Source organism: Nyctereutes procyonoides, unplaced genomic scaffold, assembly GCF_905146905.1.
Source record: "Nyctereutes procyonoides isolate TBG_1078 unplaced genomic scaffold, NYPRO_anot_genome, whole genome shotgun sequence".
In the NCBI taxonomy this organism is placed as follows: domain Eukaryota; kingdom Metazoa; phylum Chordata; class Mammalia; order Carnivora; family Canidae; genus Nyctereutes; species Nyctereutes procyonoides.
This window is the reverse complement of record NW_026575131.1, coordinates 47423689-47444857: the sequence shown is the minus strand read 5'-3', so window position 1 is coordinate 47444857 and position 21169 is coordinate 47423689. Positions and strand designations below refer to the sequence as shown.

The 21169-nt window shown below is 39.0% G+C and overlaps 2 protein-coding genes and 1 pseudogene across 2 annotated transcripts; all 3 read left to right on the top strand.

Annotated features, from left to right (window-relative positions):
- The first annotated feature begins 2097 nt into the window (after positions 1 to 2097).
- LOC129522174 (olfactory receptor-like protein OLF4) lies at positions 2098 to 3066 on the top strand. Its single transcript, XM_055344317.1, has one exon. It carries the CDS (start codon positions 2098 to 2100, stop codon positions 3064 to 3066), a length of 969 nt encoding a protein of 322 aa, XP_055200292.1.
- An 8460-nt stretch (positions 3067 to 11526) lies between these two features.
- Positions 11527 to 13157, top strand: LOC129521316 (olfactory receptor-like protein OLF4). Its single transcript, XM_055342637.1, has 2 exons — positions 11527 to 12434; positions 13124 to 13157. The coding sequence occupies exons 1-2, from the start codon at positions 11527 to 11529 to the stop codon at positions 13155 to 13157; spliced, it is 942 nt and encodes a 313-aa protein (XP_055198612.1).
- An 825-nt stretch (positions 13158 to 13982) lies between these two features.
- On the top strand, positions 13983 to 14859 carry LOC129522173 (RWD domain-containing protein 4-like; annotated as a pseudogene).
- The last annotated feature ends 6310 nt before the right edge of the window (positions 14860 to 21169 follow it).

Genomic DNA, 21169 nt, shown 5'->3' with positions numbered 1-21169 from the left:
TATTGGACTGGATAAAAAGCAAGACCCATCTATATGCTGTCTACAAGAGACTCATTTTAGACTAAGGACACCTTCATACTGAAAATGAAGTGGGAGGAGAACCATTTACCATGCAAATGGTCCTCTAAAGAAAGCCAGGGTAGCAATCTTCATATTGGATTTTAAGCCAAAGACTTAAGAGATGAAGAGGGAACACTGTATCGCACTTAAAGAGTCTGTCCAACAAGAAGAACTAACAATTATGAATATTTATGCCCCTTATGTGGAAGCAGCCAATTATATCAATTAATAACCAAAATAATGAGATTTTTTTGTCTTCTCTTTTTTTGTATATTTTTATTGGAGTTCAATTTGCCAACATATAGTAAGTATAACACCCAGTTCTCATCCTGTCAAGTGCCCCCCTCAGTGCCCACCACCCAGTCAACCCATCCCCCCGCCCATATCCCCTTCCAATACCCCTTCGTTTCCCAGAGTTAGGAGTCTCTCATGTTCTGTCACCCTCTCTCATATTTCCCCCTCATTTTGTTGTCTTCTTGAACCACCACTAACTTTGAGCAAATATTTATGTACTTGTCACCATGTTCATTGTTAGATGCCCCTGATTATTGTATTCCATAAATTCTATGCCTATTCTGCAACGAGCAGCATTCCTTTTTTAAAAAGTGTTTTATTTATTCATTTGAGAGAAAGAGCACACATGAGAGCAAGAGAGAGTACAAGCAAAAGGGAAGGGTAGAAGGAGAGGGACAAGGAGACTCTGCATGGAGTAGGGAGCCAAAACTGGGGCTCATTCCCAGGACCCTGGCATCATGACCTGAGCCAAAGCCAGATGCTTAACCCACTGAGCCACCCAGGCACCTGCTAGCAGCATTTCAAATGCAGTTGACAGATTATTGTTTATTGACTTTTGGTTGATTATATTGTCCATAAAAAGTTTTAAATTTATATAGGTAAATATGTCTGTCCATTGGAAGCTTGCTAATTTGAATGTCAGGTAGCATTTTACATTGGGGGATTTTACATTTGGGGGATGGATCTCTAATCCAACAGCCTGAGTTACTGCCACTCCAGCTTCATCATGGAGGCTAGGAGTGAGGAGTCATGGTAAGAACACAGCCCAGGGACCAATGATCTGGAGTGTATGTGTGCACACATGCATGCATGCAAGAGCACATGCGCATGTATACATGTACCTTGTGGAGTGAGAACAGTCTTCAGAGCAGGGGTACATAGTCTAATATATTCCAAAATGACTCTTACAATACATAGGCCAGAACTCAATCACCAGATGGTACTCAGGAGGGACTCTATTTCAAAATCCAGGACTTTTTTGCAAATAGATTATAAAATACAAGAAGTGTGTAATGTGAGTGAGTGACCAGCAGCAAAGTGATCTCTTTCTTTAAAATTGCCTGAAACCATCAGTCATCACTCTCCTGCTTATTCCCCTTCCCACACTTGCTTCCTTTTGTGGATTTGAGTAGCTCAAAGTAGTATAATCCTCAGGACCTCTACAGAGGCCATTCCCTCTGCCAGCACACAGTTCCCCAGACATGTTCACGGCTCCTGCCCTCTCTTCCATGGGGGCTCTGTTCAAAGGTCACCTTGTTTACTGGTCTTGCCTGAACTCCAATTACAAAATAACACTCATATCCACCCTCTCCTTGATACCTGCTCTAATTCTCTTCATAGCACTTGACACCTGCTAATGTATTAATATTTTTATTTGTTTCCATTCTCTTTCCATCATTGGATTATACTGGCTTTTGATTTTCAGGATCCCAAACTCATCACCTATACATTGCCTGGAGAATGTTTGACCCTCAATACATATTCCTCAAATGTACAAATGATATTTCTAATAAAGCAGTAGCATGTATGACCTCTGTGGGGGAAGGTGGGTAAAGAGAACAAATGCCTAATCAGAGATAAAACGGAGGGGGGAATCTCTTCAAGGAGACAGTCCCTATACAAGATACAGAAATTAACTTCTTGATGGTAAAATAGAAATTATCATATTTCAGCCATGTGAGCAATGCACTTCATGTAATAATTAATTTCTTTTTCTTCTTCCCTGGGAGTTAGTGCAACCACATGAAACCAGCCAATGCTACACGAATGTCAGAATTCCTTCTTCTAGGATTTTCAGAGGAACCAGAACTGCAGCCCCTCATATTTGGGCTTTTCCTATCCATGTACCTGATCACTGTGTTTGGAAACCTGCTCATCATCCTGGCCATCAGCTCTGAATCCCATCTCCACACCCCCATGTACTTCTTCCTTGCCAACCTATCCTTGGTGGACATCTGTTTCACCTCCACCACTGTCCCGAAGATGCTGTGGAACATCCAGAGTCAGAGCAAAGTCATCACCTATGCAAGCTGCATCACACAGATGTATTTTTTCATAATCTTTTCAGGTTTGGACATCTATCTCCTGGCTGTGATGGCTTATGACAGGTTTGTGGCCATTTGTCAACCTCTACACTACATGGCCATCATGAACACCAGGCTCTGTGGACTGCTGGTTCTGGTATCCTGGACCACGAGTGTCTTGCATTCCTTGTTACAAACCTCAATGGTGTTGCGGCTGTCCTTCTGTACAGAGGTGGAAATCCCCCACTTTTTCTGTGAACTCAATCAAATGGTCCAACTTGCCTGTTCTGACACCTTTCTTAATAATGTGGTAATGTATTTTGCAGCTATGTTGCTGGCTGGTGGTCCCCTCACTGGGATCCTTTACTCGTATTCTAAGATTGTTTCCTCCATTTGTAGAATCTCATCAGCTCAGGGCAAGTATAAAGCTTTTTCCACCTGTGCATCTCATCTCTCAGTTGTCTCCTTATTTTTTTGTACTAGCCTAGGAGTGTACCTTAGCTCTGCTGCTACCCAGAGCTCCCACTCAAGTGCAGTGGCCTCAGTGATGTACACAGTGTTCACACCCATGCTGAACCCGTTCATCTATAGCTTGAGGAACAATGACATAAAGATGGCTCTGAAAAGAATCACTGGGGCTCCAGTGATACTGGGGCTGAAGATGTGCCCAAGATTGCAGGGATCATAGGGTTAGAGCCAGGAACTGTCATTCTTTGATCAGACTCGGGAAGTAGAATCAGTTCCTTGTATTTATTTCCTGGAATTTCCATTTGTTTGAATTCAATTTCTCCATACATTTAATTAACTTACTTTATTAATATTCTGCTCTGTCTGATAAATTTCAATAGCAGAGTAATCATGAAATCTGTCCCCAATTTCAGTACAAATGCTTTTCCCTATAATAAGGAAAAGCAGATTTTTATAATTTCTCTCAGTTCTGGTTGCTTTTATAATTGTATATGTTCACTAGGACTGCATAACCAGCTATTCTGAAAACATGTATCTTCACATAACACCTTTATTATTGAATGAGATTGTCTGGTAGGGAGTTGTTCTGATCTATTCTGAACTACTTATCAGTCCCTACATTGTGTTCCTAAAGGTCACCCATGACGTTGTGTGGGGCTGTAGTTCATGTCTTTCTTCAACTAACAGATGATATTTATTTCCTTTATATATGGAGGTTAATCTTACAGCTTATTGAAAAAATAAGTTACCAAATATAAATCACCTTAATTTAATTTTGCTATTTCTATATCATATGTCACACTTTGCCTTTTCCCAGTGATAAGACATTTCTCCCATCTCTGTCAGGTGTGACCCAGCTACATGTCCTTTTGATCCAATGTGAGTCATAAACCATTAGAATTTTAAATTCTAACTAATTTTTGTAGCATAATTACATACAGTAAACTGCACATATATGAAATGTATAATTTTCCAAAGGGGATTACAGGTGCCATAGTTGAATTATGCATACAGACTGTATGGGTCCATTTTTAAGAAAATACCCAGGAAGTTTTATTTATATTTTTCTGTTATTTTTAAAAATATCACTCACCTGGACATCCATTTCCTTATTACCGAAGGTAATGTAGAACTTGAAATGAATGTTGTGAGAAATAAATAAAATGTTGGATACACTTTTTTTAGTCCAAAGAAAACATTTGAGAGTGAGGAATGTATGTATGTACATGAGTGTGTTCACATGCACATGTTTCTTTCAAATAAATATGCTCACACAAATGTGTGCACATATACACACACTGGATTATAATCCCATCTGTCCTGTTGAAAGAAAAGTTGAAAGTTGCAGAAAACGAAATGAAAAGGAATGTTTCCATAAATGTGAAGTAGAAAAAATGTAGAAATTTTGACAAGAAGATTTAAAGTAGAATGAGTGATTTCTATAAAAAAAAAATTTTTTTACAGCAGGGTACCTGGATGGTGCAATCAGTTGAGCATCTAACTCTAAGTTTCAGCCCAGGTCACAGGGTCATGGGATCAACCTCCAAATCAGTCTCCAGACTCAGTGAGGAGTCTGCTTGAATAGTTTCTCTCTCCCTCTAACCATCCCCTCTCTCTCTCAAATTAATAAATCATTTTTTTAAATTTAGGGTGAGTTAATTTTAATAACTAATTACTTTCCCCTTTTTGTATATTTTTATTGGAGTTTGATTTGCCAACATATAGTATAACACACAGTGCTCATCCTATCAGGTGCCCCTCTCAGTGCCTGTCACCCAGTCACCCCACCCGCCTGCTCACCTCCGCTTCTACTACCCCTTGTTCATTTCCCAGAGTTAGGAGTCTTTCATGGTTTATCACCCTCTCTGATTTTTCCCACTCATTTTCTCTCCTTTCCCCTATAATCCATTTCACTATTTTTTATATACCTCATATGAGTGAAACCATATGATGATTGTCCTCCTCGGATTAACTTACTTCACTCAGCATAATACCCTCCAGTTCCATCCACATCAAAGCAAATGATGTGTACTCGTCATTTCTAATGGCTGAGTAAAAACAGAGCTACCCTATGACCCAGCAATTGCACTACTGGGGATTTACCCCAAAGACACAGATGCAGTGAAAAGCTGAGACACCTGCACCCCAATGTTTATAGCAGCAATGTCCAGAATACTCAAACTATGGAAGGAGCCTCGGTTTCCATCAAAAGACGAATGGATAATGAAGATGTGGTATATATATATATATATATATATATATATATATATAATGGAATATTACTCAGGAATTAATTACTTTTCCTATCCTAATGCTCCAAAGGCCTCAAAACTAAAGCCATATTTACATTTATGCACTAGGAAATTTTCTGTACCATCGAATAGGCTGAATATCTCCAAATCAACTCCAATTTCTCCCCTTAATTTGGGATTACAACACAAAATGTCTTGGCCAAAGAGAAGCTAACTGAATGCTTTGAGAGGCTTAAACCCAGTTCCTGTGAACAATATCTTGTTGGATAAATATCTGTATTGGATTATTTTCACTCTCATCACAAATATACACACTCCCAATTCAAAACAAATAATTCTCTGAAAGTTATAGGATCCTCTGCATGCTCTGGAAGAGAGCATCCCCTTTCTTGCTCCTATGTCCAGTGCCCCCCACATTCCTTGGCTCGTGGCCTTTCTTCAATCTGCAAAACCAGCACAACAGTAGCTTCATATGTCTGACTCTATTCTTCTTCCTCACTCTTCCACATTTAGAGGACAATTGTGATTTTCTCATGTGCGTGTTGGCCATGTCTATGTCTTCCTCTGTGACATTTCTGTTCATGTCTTTTGCCCATTTCATGATTGGATTATTTGTTTCTTTGCTGTTGAGTTTAATAAGTTCTTTATAGATCTTGAAAACTAGCCCTTTATCTGATACGTCATTTGCAAATATCTTCTCCCATTCTGTAGGTTGTCTTTTAGTTTTGTTGACTGTATCCTTTGCTGTGCAAAAGCTTCTTATCTTAATGAAGTCCCAATAGTTCATTTTTGCTTTTGCTTCTCTTGTCTTAATGGATGTATCTTGCAAGAAGGCAATTTACATGTTTAATGCAATCCCTATCAAAATACCATGGACTTTCTTCAGGAAGTTGGAACAAATTATTTTAAGATTTGTGTGGAATCAGAAACCACCCCAAATAGCCAGGGGAATTTTAAAAAAGAAAACCATAGCTGGGGGCATCACCATGCCAGATTTCAGGTTGTACTACAAAGCTGTGGTCATCAAGACAGTGTGGTCCTGGCACAAAAACAGACACATAGATCAATGTAACAGAATAGAGAATCCAGAAGTAGACCCTCAACTTTATGGCCAACTACTATTCAACAAAGGAGGAAAGACTACCCACTGGAAAAAAGACAGTGTCTTCAATAAATGGTGCTGGGAAAATTGGACATCCACATGCAGAGGAATGAAACTAGACCACTCTCTTGCACCATACACAAAGATAAACTCAAAATGGAGGAAAGATCTAAATGTGAGACAAGATTCCATCAAATCCTAGAGGAGAACACAGGCAACACCCTTTTTGAACTTGGCCATAGAGATAACTTTAAATCAAGGTTGTGGTCAAGTGCTGAGAAGTTTAGACCTCTGGAAATAGGAGAATTAATGGAGAAAAAGTATGAAAACGGAATTCACCTGATGTACAATGGGGTCTCCCAGGAACAGAGAATCAGCCAGGAATATTTCCATTCTGTCCAGACTAGTATACCCAGGAGAAATCATGCACTTAAAGGCTGGAGCGCCAAGGGAGAAATGTGCTTAATGAGCAACGTGGGGAACTGTAAATACCTCTTCTGCTACAGAACCTCAGAGTGTGTATTTTGGTTGGACAGAACATCATCGTTGCTTTTGGAGTCGTAAGTCTGGCTAGGAGCCAATGCATGAGACCTTCCCGCTGTCTTGTCGGGGACAGAGCTTAATCTCCATCATCAACTATCCAGGGAGGAATTGTGACTTGCAAAGGGAAAACTTGCTCTCTGAGTTCCCATGCAGGTGAGTTCAATAGCCCAACAGACACTGCAAGAGAGGATCAGTGGGATCTGAAGGCAAGAACTTGTACCTGAGGCCACTGAGAATCCATTCATCATAGCCCAGAATGCAGAGATCACTGCAGTTGTTTGCTGGCTTTACCAGCAAATGAGTGTATTTACTTAGGATGCTGAAAAGAAAAGTAAACCTTGCAATCAGAAGTGCAGTATCAATGTTGACAATTGGATCGTTTTAATGGAAGCTTAGTTAAAAGGAATGGGGAGGCATAATATGCTTCCAGTAAAGGAGTGCAAGGATTTTTCTCATTAACAGGAACCACAAATAGGATATTAGCTGTGGAGAGAGATACAGTGAAGTGAGGACATGTCCTTTTATTTTAAGACAGGGCATCTTAAACTATGCTTCCACATAGATGAGAAAGATCCAGACCAAGCCATGATTGCAAACACATCCTTGCCATAGCATGTGTGAAACATACACACATTATCTTCTCTCATTCTGAGAACTCACATGAAAAAACTATATGAAATAGATAAAAGTGGGTATGCTAATGAGCTTTAATTTGCATTATTTTAGAACTTGTGAGGCTGACTGTATTTGTGGGTTTGTTGGTCATTTGGTAGCTTCTTTTAAATTTTTTTCTATGCATATCCTTTGTTTTTGGATAGTGTTATAACAGTGGAGTGTTTTTCTCTTTTTTTTTGTATATTTTTAATTGGAGTTCGATTTGCCAAGATATAATATAATACCCAGTGCTCTTCCCATCAAGTGCCCCTCTCAGTGCCTGTCACCAAGTCACCCCATGGTTTGTTTGTTTTTTAAATTTGATAATTGGGGTGCCTGGCTGACTCCGTCAATGAGGCATGCAACTCTAGATCTCAAGGTTGTGAGTTTGAGCTTCATGCAGGGTATAGAGATTGCTTGAAAATAAAATCTTTTTAAAAATAAATAAAATAAAACTGTGATCCATTATAACAAAGAATTGGAGTTTTTATACAAACTGTTGGCCATTTAGTTCTTTTATGTCTGTGTAAATGTATTTGTGAAAGGTTATGAATTTCGTGTGGTCAAATCTATTAGTGATATTGGGCTCTCTCTCAATTGCTGAATTTTTTGTTGTGGTGGTACAATTGACATAAAATATCCCTATTAGTTTTGGATATAAAACATAATGATTCCATACTTGTATACATGACAAAATGATCACCACACTTGCCACCATGCGTTGTCACAAAGTCCTGACCTTATGATGAGATCTTTTAATCTCTACTCTCTTGGTGACTTTCCAATCTGTGATGCTATTATTCACTGTAATCACCACTCTGCACATTCTGTCTCATGTGTTGCTTTGCCATTTTCTTTTTCTTACTAAGAGTCGAGCAGACACTTTAATATTCTTCATGTGTCAGTCTTTGCTATACATGAAAAAGAAATTGCTTCATCCTTAGCAGTGATAAATTACCCTTTATACATGTTTATGCCTTGTTTTCACATCTTGGTTATTCCTTAGTGTTTTTTGGACTTTTGTGATTGGATCTGTTTCTGGAGGTTGTGTCTGTATTTTTAATATTTATAGCTGCCTTCAGATAGTTTCCCCATCATTCCACATTTCCTATTTCTGCCAACAAAATTACAGAGTACTCCTTTCACTGACAGATTAGAAGTTCCAGCCCCAATCAACATGGCAACTCTTCATTGGCTTTCTTAGCTGATGGGCATGAGAAAGAAATCTTACTTGTTTTTTCTAACTATCACCACCTTGAGAAAGATTCATATATTGGATCCCCATTCATTTGTCCATTATTATCGTTATTGTTGTCGATATATTTCATGCCATTTCTCACAGCTACATATCAAATTATTTTTACAAAATTGTTATTATTAAACTGATTTTTGGGGGATCCCTGGGTGGCGCAGCGGTTTAGCGCCTGCCTTTGGCCCAGGGCCCGATCCTGGAGACCCGGGATGGAATCCCACGTCGGGCTCCCGGTGCATGGAGCCTGCTTCTCCCTCTGCCTGTGTCTCTGCCTCTCTCTCTGTCTCTCTCTCTGTGTGTGATTATCATAAATAAATAAAAATTAAAAAAAAATAAACTGATTTTTGGTTTGGTATTATTGATCTTTAAAAAATGTTAAGTTGATAAAGCTAAATATGTCTTCCTTTTTGTTTCTGATTTTTTTCACCTTAATAATGATGGTTTTACCCACCTATAGATTTTTATGTACACTTTTCTATATGTTCATTTACCATATTTTATTTACTTTTACACTGGTATCTTTAATCCCTCTGATTTCCTTAAGAGTGAATAAGATAAGGAACCACCTCATTTCCTTCCAGACAGCCCTTTGTGCCCATTTTCATTCAACAATCCAGTCTTTTCTAATTGAAGTACAACCTTCTCATCTATCCATGTCTATTGTGACCTAATTCCTGACTCACTCAACAAATAATTACAGAACAATCAGTATGTTCCAGAAAGTTCTAGATACATTTTATGATATATTCTCTTATGTCAAGGTCTTCACTACTAATTGATGTTGATATTGTTGAGTGTGTGGTATGTCATGTTCAGTTTGTTTTTGACGTTCCTTTTAGTTTTAATACAGTTGTGTAAAATTACTGTAGTTAACAGGTTTATCTTCTTTGCCATTCTTATTGTTCTATAGCATCTCATTTTCTTAAGTGTGTTTATATAAAAGCACTTAAGACACATACTCCCATAGTTTGGGAAAAAAACAAAAGTGAACAATGCAGATGACATGTCTGCTCACTTGGTACTGCACATAATGGCAAAGGCAGAGTGGCATAAAATAAATATGTATGTCATGTAAGGTCTCTATGGAAAAATCACACAGAGAAGCAATCTTGCATAAGAGGATAGATTGTCATGGCGAGTGCAGGAGGTAGAGAGCTGAATCTGGGGCAAAGACTGGAACCAAGACTTGTCAAAAAGATCAAACCTCAAAGAACAAGAATAACAAAGAAAAGATGTCACATAAGATAAATTAGGAAGTGGCTTGCTTCACATCCTCCCCACTAGGCCATATAAACAGCAATTGGACAAATAAATATGCACTGGCCATGAGCAAAGCAATCCTTCTCCTCCATGATATTAAAATAGTTCACCTGCTGTTCTACTTTGTATATTTCCTATTGTTAAGTGTTAGTTTATATCTTTTGCTCATTTTTCTCTCATAGCATTCCATCTATATGTTTCACACCATGAAAATATCACTACTTTGGCTTTTTCTCCTTATTACTTTTGCTGGGCATCAAGGGGATCTAAGGAGGTCAGAAGTGTCACCAGAACCAAAGACACTTTTTCTTCCTCTTGGTCAGTTTCTCAGGGGCCACCTGCACTATTGGATCTGTCTTCCCTCTCATGTCCATGTCATTCTTCTCTTTTCTCTCTGTCTTTACTGAGAAGATTGCCCATGTTTCTTTAAGTTGGTATTAGGCATAAAAAGAGCATACCGATAGGCATCCTCAAGTTTATTTGCCCATAAGAATTTCTGGGTACCATTTCTGCATTCTTTAGGGAAAAGATAACAAAATCTGGCCAGATTGATGTGTATCAACTACTGGTCTATATAGTGTGGGTGGGGTTGGAAAAGTCATGGCAGTCAGTATTACAGGAGGCCATAAGTGGGTCATGGTGTGTGTGTGTGTGTGTGTGTGTGTGTGTGTGTGTGTGTTGATGGCAGTCCTCAGAGCAAGGTTACCAGGGCTCACATATTCTTGGCTGACTCTAACTGACAGAAGCCAGAACTCAACCAACAGTAGTTACTAACAGGGGTTTCCATTTCAACTCACAGGACATCTTTATAACAAAATTAAGAAAGTCCTGCAAAACTAATAAAATGAGGGATTCCGTGTGTCTTGAATTTTCAGCCATAGTGGATGGCTGCTTCATTCCTCAACACACACTACCACCACCTCTCATTACACTCCTTCTTGCTACTTCCCCTTGACACCCTGGCTTTCTTTTGAGCCTTGGTTTTCTGAATCAAGCAGCTTCCTCAGGACAATGGCCCTGGCTATTACCCCTGCTGGGCACACACTTCCTAACATAAATTCTACCCCCTTCCCTACCTCCCTCAAGGTCTTATTCACCTCACCTTCTTTGCAGATCTTGTGTGAGCATCCAGTAAAAAGAAATGAAAGCTTGTTAATCCTCTCCTTTATGCTCGCTTTCCTTGTCTTCACAGCTCCTCTCATCATCTGACATTTAATTGTTTTTTGTATTTGCTTACAATCTACATCATAGGATTATAAGGACATTGTTTATCAGCACCCTGTATATATTGTCTATACAGTGCCTGGAACATGGTCTATACTCAGTACATATTCCATAAAGGAATGAAAAATATTCTCAATAAAACAAGAGCATATATATATATACATAAGTATATATATATATATACTTGAGGAAAGAACTGAGGTGGAAACAGAATTCCTGATGAGAAATGGTGCAAGGGATGGCCTAATGGGGACAAGACCACACACATATATTGAAATTAATTTCTTGACTCTAAAATATGGTCAAGTGGTAGCATTTATGCTAGGTTACTAACACTTGCTTGTGTGAAATTAGTCATTTATTTTTCTATATCCTGATAGTTACCTCCCACCCATGGAGCCAGGGAACCTTACAGAAGTTTCAGAGTTTCTTCTTCTGGGATTTTCAGAGGGACCAGAACTGCAGCCTCTCATCTTTGGGTTTTTCCTCTCCATGTACCTGATCACTGTGTTTGGAAACCTGCTTCTCATCCTGGCTGTCAGCTCTGACTCCCACCTCCACACACCCATGTATTTCTTCCTCGCCAACCTGTCCTTTGTAGACATTTGTTTCACCTCCACCACCATCCCCAAGATGCTGATGAATATACAGACAGAGAGAAAAGTCATTACCTATGCAGATTGCATCACCCAAATGTATTTTTTCCTACTCTTTGCAGGATTGGACAACTACATCTTGACCATGATGGCCTATGACCGATTTTTGGCCATCTGTCACCCCTTGCACTACACAGTCATCATGAATCCCCAGATCTGTGGACTGCTGGTTTTGGTATCTTGGATCATGAGTGTCCTGCATTCTTTGTTACAAACCTCAGTGGTGTTGCGGCTGTCCTTCTGTACAGAGGTGGAAATTCCCCACTTTTTCTGTGAAATTAAACAGTTGGTCCAACTTGCCTGTTCTGACACCTTTCTTAATGACATGGTGATGTATTTTGGAGCTGGGCTGCTGGGTGGTGGTCCCCTTGCTGGGATCCTTTACTCTTATTCTAAGATCATTTCCTCCATATTTGAGATCTCATCAGCTCAGGGCAAGTATAAAGCATTTTCCACTTGCGCATCTCACCTCTCAGTTGTCTCCTTATTTTACTGTACGGGCCTAGGAGTGTACCTTAGTTCTGCTGCTTCCCAGACATCACACTTGAGTGCAATAGCCTCAGTGATGTACACAGTGGTCACACCCATGCTGAACCCCTTCATCTACAGCCTGAGAAATAAAGGCATAAAGAGGGCTCTGAAAAGATTCTTTGGAAAACAAATTATAAAAGGGCCCATTTTTCTGGGGCTGAAGAAATACACATAATAGCAGGGACTCAAACCCTGAAAGCCAGTCATGGTAATTCTTTGATCAGATTATGGAAGTAGAATTTATTCCTTTCTTGATTTCCCGGAATGTCCCTTTCAGGGATATCAATTTCTCTGTACAACTTAAGTAACTGACTGTATTAACCTTTCTGCTCTCTGGTATCTCACAGTGTTTTCCTTAGTTGTTTTCCTACACTCCCAATTTGTTTCCCAATTTTGGACAAAATATTTGAAATTCCCATTTATCCAAGAGATTCTACAGATTTTTTTAAGAATAATTTCTTCTGAAATGAAATACATCATACCAAGGAAGCTTTCTTTTGTTTTCAAAAAAAATAATCATGAGTAAAACTACTTTTATGAAAAAAAATCCACATTTGGCATGCAAATCCACTTATAATTTCATAAGAAAGGAAAGTCTGACACCTCAGGTAAACATTTTTGTGTCCATTATTCCTTTAAATATCTGTTCTTCCCTGAAAATGTAGACTTTAACATATAGTGTGTTTTGTAACAAGTCATTGGGGTTTTTTTTCCTTATTAGGATCCTGTTCTGTTATTCGGCTCAGTGACCACATTGCCTACCATGGTCACTGGCAAAACTGATAATCAAATACATGTCTCCAGTTGTTTTCTACACAGAAAGACAAATTTCACTAAATAATTTGGCATAATATGGCCGTAGAGTCAGAGATGAAGCAAAATTTAAGTCAGACATTTATTAATGTGAAAACTAATGTTTTCATCCTGCACATCTCTTTATTGATAATGTAAAACTGGCATCCATGTGTGAGAGTCTACCATTAGGGTGAAGAAGTGTTTGCATAATTATGTTTTCTGTTTCCTCTTCCTGCTTCTGCCTAGAAATTTCCATGTCTCCTTACAAATATGATTCATTGGAGTATAATTGCATACAAATAAGCTGCACACCTTTAAAGTATACAATACTCCTGGCTCAGTCAGTTGAGCATTCAACTTTTGTTTTGTTTTGTTTTATAATAAATTTATTTTTTATTGGTGTTCAATTTACCAACGTACAGAATAACACCCAGTGCTCATCTCGTCAAGGGCCCCCCTCAGTGCCCATCACCCATTCACTCCCACCCCCCGCCCTCCTCCCCTTCCACCACCCCTAGTTCGTTTCCCAGAGTTAGGCATTCAACTTTTGATTTCATCTCAGCTCATGACCTCAGGGTCTTGGGACAGAGCTTCCTGTAGGGCTTACACTGAACAGGAAATCTGCTTGGAGGATTTCTCTCTCTCACCCTCCCTCTAAAATAAATAAATCTTTTAAAAAAATAAAATATACAGTTTGCTGAATTATGGGAAGGATACAAAAAATAATATGGTGGGGGCACACAGGACTCTTGTCTGCACTGTGAGGGGTACACCTCCCACAACATAGAGCACAGAAGGAGGACACTCAGCCTCAAGGCCACTGTTCTCACTTCATCCTTGCCACCTGGGAGGCATCTCATAACCCACATGGTGAGTGCCAAGGAAGACCAAGAGATGGAACTATAAGCATGACCTTCTGTTTATGCAGGAGATGAAAGATTCTGAGAATTAAGTACAGTTGCATTTCAATACAGGAGAGATGAAAATGGTGATCCCACAGTCTTCTTAATAGAGATTTCCTGGACAGAAGCATAGTCTCAAGCATCTCCAATTATATCTGTAAACACTTTTTTTTAGCAACATCCACATCATCAGCTGTAAAGCAGAGCATATCAGCCAAGTCACAGGAAGCAGGGGGGGTTAATCTTGAGATGCTGTGACCTACACATTATTTGAATATGCCAAGGACACTAAAGAGCAGTTCATGGAGAATCACCATCCCATTAATTCTACCACACTCATAACCAGTATCATCTCCACTGAAACTCCTAATACAGCCCCATCAAGTAAGAACATGGACAAAGACAAAACTTTCAAAAGCCCAGAAATGTAAGCTGGCAAATATGCTTATTTTTTTGATTTTTATTTATTTATGATAGTCACACAGAGAGAGAGAGAGAGGCAGAGACACAGGCAGAGGGAGAAGCAGGCTCCATGCACCGGGAGCCCGACATGGGATTCGATCCCGTGTCTCCAGGATCGCGCCCTGGGCCAAAGGCAGGCGCCAAACCGCTGCGCCACCCAGGGCTCCCATTTTATGCTTTTTTTAAATTTTTATTTATTTATGATAGTCACACACACAGAGAGAGAGAGAGGCAGAGACACAGGCAGAGGGAGAAGCATAAGCTGGCAGATAAAGCAGATAGATCACAAAAGAGAACTTGCCCAGAGATGGGACTGGGTTGACGTGGTGAATCATTTAAGCAAAACTGGCTCTAAAGAGACACCTAACTCTGAGAAATGAACAAGGGGTAATGGAACGGGGAGTGGGCGGGGGTTTGGGGTGACTGGGTGATGGGCAATGAGGGGAGCACTTGGCGGGATGAACACTGGGTGTTATGTTTATAGGTTGGCAAATTGAACTCCAAAAAAAATTTTTTATTTAAACTGGATATAAGGGTGATGACTAGTGCTTGGAACTGAACACAGGTGAAGAGCATCCTTTAAACAGTAAACTGGTGTCAAAATCCTTCATTCCTCTTTTTTTCTGGAATTAAGACACCTTTTTGTATAACGTATTTTGTGTATGGTTCTTATGTAAAAAAAAATGTTTTAAGCTGAAAGTTCGTAAAGGGATCTGGTTGTATTAAATTATTTTCACAAACTTGCCTTAAAAGGTGAAATGTTAAAAAAAATAATAAACATACTACATGGCTCCATTTGTGTAGAGTTCAAAAAAAGGTTGCAGTAAGTTTTAACTGTTATATTATTGTTAAAATGTGATCACCCTGAGCCTCAATTTCCTTATTTCTGAAGGTGATGTGGGGGAATGAACCCTAACTCCAGAAAGACGTTGTGAGTAATAAATGAAACATGTAGAAGCACTTTGTTGAGTTCAAAGGAAATGTTCAAGGTTAGGAGTGTGAGTATATATATGTGTGAGTACTTTTGTATACATCTTTTTCTCAAATAAACACATTCACACACATTTATGTAGACACACAGAGACTTATTTAAATCCTGTCTATTGTGTTGCAAAGAAACCTGAAAGTTGGAGGGGACACAAATGAATAAACACTTTAATGAACATAAAAACAGAGTGTTGAGGGCAGTCGGAGTGGCTCAGCAGTTTAGCACCACCTTTAGCCCAGGACGTGGTCCTGGAGACCCGGGATCAACACCCCTTCTCACTCTGCCTCTCTCTCTCTCTCTCTCTCTCTCTCTCTCTCTCATAAATAAATAAAATCTTTAAAAAAAATAGAGTGTTGGGGTCCCTGGGTGGCGCAGCGGTTTGGCGCCTGCCTTTGGCCCAGGGCGCGATCCTGGAGACCCGGGATCGGATCCCACGTCGGGCTCCCGGTGCATGGAGCCTGCTTCTCCCTCTGCCTGTGTCTCTGCCTCTCTCTCTCTGTGGCTATCATAAATAAATAAAAATTAAAAAAAAAATAGAGTGTTGAATTTTGACACAAAGAATTCCTTGGCTGAGTTGGTTCTTTGAAAGAATTAATAAGATAGATAAACCAATAGCCAGCCTTAATAAATAGAGAGAGAAAAGACTCAAATTAATAAAATCATGAATGAGAGAGATCACCACCAATACCAATGAAAGACAAACGATTTTAAAAACTACTATGAGCAGCTATACGCCAATAAATTAGGCAATCTAGAAGAAATGGACGTATTTCTGGAAAGCCACAAACTACCAAAACTGGAACAGGAAGAAATAGAAAACCTGAACAGGCCAATACCAGGGGGGAAATTGAAGCAGTCATCAAAAACCTCCCAAGACACAAAAGTCCAGGGCCAGATGGCTTCCCAGGGGAATTCCTTTTTTATTTTTTTCAAATATTAATTTTTTAATAATAAATTTATTTTTATTGGGGTTCAATTTACCAACATACAGAATAACACCCAGTGCTCATCCTGTCAAGTGCCCCCCTCAGTGCCCATCACCCTTTCACCCCCACCCCCCGCCCTCCTCCCCTTCCACCACCCCTAGTTCGTTTCCCAGAGTTAGGAGTCTTTATGTTCTGTCTCTCTTTCTGATATTTCCCACACATTTCTTCTCCCTTCCCTTATATTCCCTTTCACTATTATTTATATTCCCCAAATGAATGAGAACATACACTGTTTGTCCTTCTCTGATTGACTTATTTCACTCAGCATAATACAAACCTCCAGTTCCATCCATATCAAAACAAATAGTAGGTATTTGTCATTTCTAATGGCTGAGTAATATTCCATTGTATACATAAACCACATCTTCTTTATCCATTCATCTTTCGATGGACACTGAGGCTCCTTCCACAGTTTGGCTATTGTGGACATGGCTGCTAGAAACATCGGGGTGCAGGTGTCCCGGCGTTTCATTGCATCTGAATCTTTGGGGTAAATCCCCAACAGTGCAATTGCTGGGTGATAGGGCAGGTCTATTTTTAACTCTCTGAGGAACCTCCACACAGTTTTCCAGAGTGGCTGCACCAGTTCACATTCCCACCAACAGTGTAAAGGGGTTCCCTTTTCTCCACATCCTCTCCAACATTTGTGGCTTGTTAATTTTCCCCATTCTCACTGGTGTGAGGTGGTATCTCATTGTGGTTTTGATTTGTATTTCCCCGATGGCAAGTGATGTGGAGCATTTTCTCATGTGCATGTTGGCCATGTCTATGTCTTCCTCTGTGAGATTTCTCTTCATGTCTTTTGCCAGGGGAATTCTATCAAACATTTAAAGAAGAAACCATACCTATTCTACTAAAGCTGTTCGGAAAGATAGAAAGAGAAGGAATACTTCCAAACTCATTCTATGAGGCCAGCATCACCTTAATTCCAAAACCAAAGACCCCACCAAAAAGGAGAATTATAGACCAATATCCCTGATGAACATGGATGCAAAAATTCTCAACAAGATACTAGCCAATAGGATCCGACAATACATTAAGAAGATTATTCACCATGACCAAGTGGGATTTATCCCCAGGATGCAAGGGATAGTTCAACACTCGTAAAGCAATCAATGTGATAGATCATATCAGCAAGAGAAAAAACAAGAACCATATGAGCCTCTCAATAGATGCAGAGAAAGCACTTGACAAAATACAGCATCCATTCCTGGTCAAAACTCTTGAGAGTGTAGGGATAAAGGGAACATTCCTCAGAATCTTCAAAGCCATCTAAAAAATACCCACAGCAAATATCATTCTCAGTGGGGAAGCACTGGGAACCTTTCCCCTAAGATCGGGAACAAGACATGGATGTCCACTCTCACCACCGCTATTCAACATAGTACTAGAAGTCTTAGCCTCAGCAATCAGGGGGAAAAAAAAGAAATAAAAGGCATTCAAATTGGCAAAGAAGAAGTCAAACTCTCCCTCTTCACAGATGACATACTGCACATAGAAAACCCAAAAGACTCCACCCCAAGATTGCTAGAACTCATAGAGCAATTTGGCAGTGTGGCAGGGTACAAAATCAATGCCCAGAAGTCAGTGGCATTTCTATCCACTAACAATGAGACTGAAGAAAGAGAAATTAAGGAGTCAATCCCATTTACAATTGCACAGAAAAGCATAAGATACCTAGGAATAAACCTAACCAAAGAGGTAAAGGATCTATACCCTAAAAACTACAGAACACTTCTGAAAGTAATTGATAAAGATACAAAGAGATGGAAAAACATTCCATGCTCATGGAATGGGAGAATTAACATTGTGAAAATGTTAATGTTACCCAAGGCAATTTACACTTTTAAATCAATCCCTATCACAAAAGACATGAACAGAGGAAGACATGTCACAGAGGAAGACATAGACAATGAGATACCACCTCACACCAGTGAGAATGGGGAAATTTAACAAGGCAGAAAATCACAAACATTGGAGAGGATGTCGAGAAACAGGTACCCTCCTGCACTGTTGGTGGGAATATGAACTGGTGCAGCCACTCTGGAAAACTGTGTGGAGATTCCTCAAAGAGTTAAAAATAGATCTGCCCTATGACCCAGCAGTTGCCCTGCTGGGGATTTACCCCAAAGATTCAGATGCAGTGAAACGCCAGGACACCTGCACCCCGATGTTTCTAGCAACAATGTCCACAATAGCCAAACTGTGGAAGGAGCCTCGGTGTCCATCGAAAGATGAATGGATAAAGAAGATGTGGTCTATGTATACAATGGAATATTACTCAGCCATTAGAAACTACAAATACCCACCATTTGCTTCAACATGGAGGGACCTAGAGGGTATTATGCTGAGTGAAATAAGTCAATCAGAAAAGCACAAACATTATATGTTCTCATTCATTTGGGGAATATAAAAATTAGTGAAGGGGAATAAAGGGAAAGGAGAGGAAATGAGTGAAAATATCAGTGAGGGTGACAAAACATGAGAGACACCTAACTCTGGGAAATGAACAATGGGTAGTGGAAGGGGAGGTCGGTGGGGGCCTGAGGTGACTGGGTGATGGGCACTGAAGGGGGCACTTGGCAGGATGAGCACTGGGTGATATGCTATATGTTGGCAATTGAACTCTGATAAAAAATTTTTTTAATTCAGAAGAAAAAATACATACATAAATAAATAAATAAATAAAATCTTTTTTTAAAAAAGTTTTTTTTTACTTCTACTTTCAGCAGTGGAACACAGTGACTGAGTTTATGTCATAGGGATGTTATGGAAATTCTACTCCACAGGGACAGGCTTTCCTCCACATGTAAATATAGTCTCCTTATCTTGTCTGTAGAATACCATTCCTAGTCTAAGAAAAGATTTTCTTTCCAGACTCCTCATAGAGACCAGGGACCTCATATCTAACTTACTGGTTGATGGAGCTAAGAACTATTGAAATAAATAAATAAATAAATAAATAAATAAATAAATAAATAAATAAATAAATAAATAAAAAAACTGTTGTATCACTGATGCTACCTACATGATATTCTTATGTAGATACTCTTTCCTGTTGATTGATCTTCGCAGTGACATATACATAAAGGTTTTCATCCTGGTACTGTGGGTTTGTTTGTTTTTTAATGGGGAAATTTGAAATTCAAATAGAAGACAGAGACATAGGAATATTTTTTCTTCTTCTTTCCAGTTTTATTGAAATGAAATCAACATATAAAATTATAACCAATGATTTCATATACATATACTTCCGAAGTGATCACCACAATAGGTTAGTGAATACATCCATTACTTCACATAGTTACCATTTCTTTTTTGTGTAAGAACATTTACTCTGTACTCTGTTAGCAACATGCAAGTATACAACACAATATATTTGACTTATCAAAATGACCATGTTATAATGATGTTCCCAATACACATTCATCTTATTACTGAAGGTTTGTAGGATTTCACCAGCATCTTTTCATTTCCCCAAACCCAAGCCACAGGCAAACATCAACCTACCCTCTATTTCTGTGAGTTCAGGTTCTTGTATTTACGTATAAGTTAAACCATACATGATTTGTCTTTCTTTCTCTGATTAATTCACTTGGTATAATGCCCTTGGAGTCCATTCATGTTTTAGAAAGGAAAAGAAAAGATGTATTCCTTTTTTATTTGTTGAATTCCACTCTATGAATATGCCATTATTATTAATTCATCTGACAATGTTTCCTTGTCTTGGCTATTGTAAATAATGCTGCAATGAATGTAAGAGTACACATACCTGAGATATTCACAATTACCTTGGAATTAAACCACCCAATCATGAACAGCCAGTGGGTGAAAGAAGAAACCAAAAAGAAAATTTGAGTCTTCAGTTAAATGAAGATGGAAATACGGCCTATCAAAACTTATGGGATGTTGCAAAAGCAGCTCTAAGAGGCAAGTTTATAGTAATAAATGCCTACATTAAGAAAAACAAATGAGGTTAAGTAAATAACCTCACTTTATTATTTAAAGAACTACAAAGAGAAGAATAAACTGAGGCCAAAGCAGGAGAGGAAAAGAAATAAATATCAGAGCAAACATAAATGATATATGAACCAGAAAAACAATAGAAAAGATTAACAAAGCTAGGAGCCAATTTTCTGAAAAGCTAAGCAAAATTGACAAACCTTGAGTAAACCAAAGAAAAGGGGTGGGGGAGAAGATCCAAATAAATGAAATCAGTAGCAGGACACCTGGGTGGCTTAGTTGGAAAAGCATCTGACTCTTGGTTTCAGCTCAGGTCATGATCTCAGGGCCCTATTTAGGCTCCATGCTCACTGCAGAGTCAACTTGTCTTTCTCCTTCAGCACCTTCCCCCTTCTCTCTCTCTGCCTCTCACTCATTCTCTCTCTCTCTCTCCTAAATATTTAAATACATAAATAAATAAATAACTTTTTCAAAAATTGTTAAAATAAAAAATTAAAATGCAGGAAACATATTACCTTATAAAAATATCATAGAAAGACAAGAATCCTAGGAGAGCACTATGAACAATTTCCCTCCAACAAATTGGACATGGATAAATCCTTATAAACTTATAAACCACCAGGCCTAAATCAAGAAGAAACATAAATATGAACAAACCAATGATGTCTAAGACCATTAAGACAGCAATAAAAAGTCTCCCATCAAAGTAAACCCCAGGACCAGAGAACTTCCCAGGTGAACTCTACTAAACTT

What these genes read in the sequence shown, in the direction of transcription:
- LOC129522174 (XM_055344317.1), top strand. Translation starts at nt 2,098, where the DNA reads ATGAAACCAGCCAATGCTACACGAATGTCAGAATTCCTTCTTCTAGGA.
- LOC129521316 (XM_055342637.1), top strand. Translation starts at nt 11,527, where the DNA reads ATGGAGCCAGGGAACCTTACAGAAGTTTCAGAGTTTCTTCTTCTGGGA. An exon ending in ATAAAGAGGGCTCTGAAAAG is followed by an intron (nt 12,435 to 13,123) that starts ATTCTTTGGAAA and finishes TACATGTCTCCA; the next exon opens with GTTGTTTTCTACACAGAAAG.